Source organism: Paralichthys olivaceus, chromosome 16 (assembly GCF_024713975.1).
Source record: "Paralichthys olivaceus isolate ysfri-2021 chromosome 16, ASM2471397v2, whole genome shotgun sequence".
NCBI lineage: Eukaryota > Metazoa > Chordata > Actinopteri > Pleuronectiformes > Paralichthyidae > Paralichthys > Paralichthys olivaceus.
This window is the reverse complement of record NC_091108.1, coordinates 15,811,279-15,814,599: the sequence shown is the minus strand read 5'-3', so window position 1 is coordinate 15,814,599 and position 3,321 is coordinate 15,811,279. Positions and strand designations below refer to the sequence as shown.

The window sequence follows — 3,321 nt, the reverse complement described above, 5'->3', positions numbered from 1 at the left end:
ATCAAAGAGGCGAGGATGCGGCAGTGATTGACTGCAATAGAATGGAGGGAAGGGGCCGATTTACAAAAGGGAGGGGAGGCTGCTGTGACGCACAGGCGGTGAGCGGCTGCTGAGGTAGTAAACAAACCTGCCTGTGGAGGTGCTCGGTAGGTGCCTGCTGTCTCCATGGCAACTGGCCCTCATGCTCAGATGCTTCTCAGAATAACGGACTTGTTTTTTGGACAAACACTTGTAGTGCTTCAAAGCCCCTGCACTTCATCTCATTGAAACCAAACCAGCAGTCTTGAGTCAAACCTAAATCTAAACCTTGACCCACATCCACTAATCTGGACATTGAAGGAAATGTGCTCATTTGTTTTCTTACTGAGAGTTGGATGAGAACACGGCAAGTCAGTCTCAGCCGTCATTCATGTCATTTCAACCCATTATTATAACATCCAAACCAAAATTACCAAAAAATAAATGAACACTTGAACAAACATTAGTGTGTTAAGAACCACAAAGACCAAAGGATTGTATTTTGAATGTCACTGATACTCCGTAACAGGATCGTACAAAACACCTCATCTTCCATTACAGTCATTGCTGCTCCTGAGCTTTTTAACACACAACCTTCATCAGCAGATGGAGTTTGCACCTTTGTCTCTGCAGTGTAGTTTATATTTTTTTCAATTTCAGTGTATTTATATTTTAGTTTTCAAGTGAATAGTTAGACATATATGAGAATTAGACAAAAAAGGTTGATAACACTGGCCTGCCTGTCCATTAAATATTGAAATAGATTGAGGATAAGGAAACCGCCGGCCTCAGGCTGACATGATAAGTAAGTGAAAAAAACTGAAAAGTACATGTTGCACTTTCAATTGAGTTGACAAAAGGTAATTTTTTTCCCAAAATATAAATGAACGAGTCTCTAGTTTTCAGGGATGTGATCAGAGTGATGAAAAAGGCAAAGTTGTAGCATTTTTACATTCTAACAGCAACAATTTTACCCAGGCAGATTTTATGGTGAGCAAGTTAAGAGGCTGAAACCTCATTCAGGATGAGAATTAATGAAGGAGCCCTGATGCTGCAGAAAATTTTTATTGGCTGAAATCATAGTAACCTTGGATCTGCGCCCCTGAGCTAGAGCCAGCAGGGGAGTTAGCTTAGCATGAAGACAAGAAACAGGGTGAACACATAGCATGCTCTGTCCAGTGGTGAAAAGTATGCAAGTACCAGCTCACTATTTGGCAATTTATATCTTGTATGACAGATGCAAAAGTATGTATGCTAACAGGCTTAGTCCTATTTTAAAAAATGTTAAAGTACTCCTGGTGACTTTAGATAAACTACAAACTTAATCAAATAAAAAAAAGTCACATGACATCTATGTTTTTAATTTTTTTTGTGATGTGTGTGACTTATGTCTTCAGTTTGGATTAATCATAGCTGTTGTCTCTCTCTCACACACACACACACACACACACACACACACACACACACACACACACACACACACACACACACACACACACACACACACACTTCATATCTTCCATTGACTGTTGCCCCACAGACTCATCCTGTCACTTACTTGTGAAGTGGAACATACTGAGGCCACATAGTTTGCAGCTGTAACAGTGAACATCTTCTTCCTACCTCCCACATTTCTCCCACCCTCAGTGACCCCCAACCACCTAAACATTTTCCATGGAACAAAACAAAAGCATTTTGTCTCTGGAAATTATTTTATTCAAGTTTCACATACAGTACTTATGATAAAAACATATTCAATTCAAATCAGTTTTCACCGACCAGCTGCACGGCAAACATTCACATGATAAAAATGAACTTTTAATAAATAAAGAATAAATAAACGAACAAATTAATGCTATGGAGAGGATGTGCATCTCTCCTAGTGGTAGTTTTAGTTGTGTGAAATTCATTCTTGTCAGTCATACTTCATGCCACTGAAGCTGCTGTTCATGTATATACAGCACATGTGTTTCTTTCGGAGTCAGACATCTGCAGCTCAGTCTTTTCTCACAGCGTCATTGTTCTGTAGCTGTCAGCTCGGACCCCAGCTCGACCCCCATGTCTCTGAAATAACTCCACATGAATGAAACTCCTCGGACTTAGGAATTCATTCCAATCCGAAACCTTTACAGTCTCCGCTGTGCATCAGAAATCTTATGTGCCTTTTGAGGAGTGATCACGTCTCGTCTGCAGCTCACAGGAAAGTTTGTCAGAGGAAGAAAGTCTTTTAGGATGCTCTGGTCTTTCTACTGAGCTCCAGGTACATGGAGGACTTGAGGAAGCGAGGGTAGCAGTCCTTCTCCATCAGGGTATAGATTTTGGATTGGGCCAGATCAAAAGAGGACTGACTGGGATGCTCTGTGTTCTCCTTGATGATGGCTTTGGTCACATGGTCTAGATTTACCTATGGAGAAATAAAAGAGTTACAGAGGTGATTATGCAGCAAGATGAGAGAGATAACAGAGCATCCTTATGTGTCTTTTTGACCTATTTGATATTTACCTCTCGTGGTGCATCAGATCCAATGAATTCATCATAAATTTTCTTTGCTTTAGTGGCCAGCTTTGAGGGTTTAGTGGCCCTGTAGTCCTCGCAGGCCAAGTAAAAGGCGATGTTTTCCTCACTGAACTCACTGACGAGGAACGCTCTGAACAGGCACAGCCCGTCTGGAAACAGGAGAAAGAGATGATCAACATCTTGTAGTCATTTCAAACATCTGGAAATTATTCAATTCTACCGATGCAAGTGTGACGTGATGTGTTCTTACTTTGGCTGGAGAGCAGTTTCTCAAACGACTCCTTCCACTTCAAAGGCTCATTGATACACCTACAGGACCAGAAAAAACATTAGTATAAGTTTGAAAAGTCTCTGTCATCCTCTGTTATTCTGATCGCTGGATTAAATTATATAAACAATTAAATTTTACCTCAGTTTGTCACATTTCTTTGTCTGTCCAGTGCAAGCGATGCTGTGATCTGACTTCTGGAGTAAACTTCCAAACAAAGCTTTCAGCTCCTTTGCCCTGCGAAGATACAGAAAGAGAACAAATTATAAAAAAGACACATTTAAAGTAAATTAAGTGACACTGTCATATTCTAAAAGTTCAATCACTTTTCCACCAAAACAAGAAAACCTCAGTGGATCTCACCTCTCCAGGCAGGTGATGGGCAGTGATTCAAGTCCTCTGCACATGATGAGATATTTTTTTTCTGCTCACGGTTGAATATTCCCAAAGTGTTTTTAAGTATGTTACAGCTACAGGTCTTGTTGCTGTCAGTGAGTGAGCTTTCAGCTGGTCTGCCT

At 40.7% G+C, this 3,321-nt stretch overlaps 1 protein-coding gene across 1 annotated transcript; it reads right to left on the bottom strand.

Annotated features, from left to right (window-relative positions):
- Positions 1-1,711: 1,711 nt before the first annotated feature.
- rgs5b (regulator of G protein signaling 5b) lies at positions 1,712-3,321 on the bottom strand. The gene is made up of 5 exons (XM_020105973.2): positions 3,167-3,321; positions 2,945-3,040; positions 2,786-2,844; positions 2,521-2,684; positions 1,712-2,422 (listed from the first exon to the last, which is right to left on the bottom strand). Exons 1-5 carry the CDS (start codon positions 3,208-3,210, stop codon positions 2,246-2,248), a joined length of 540 nt encoding a protein of 179 aa, XP_019961532.1. The 5' UTR covers positions 3,211-3,321; the 3' UTR covers positions 1,712-2,245.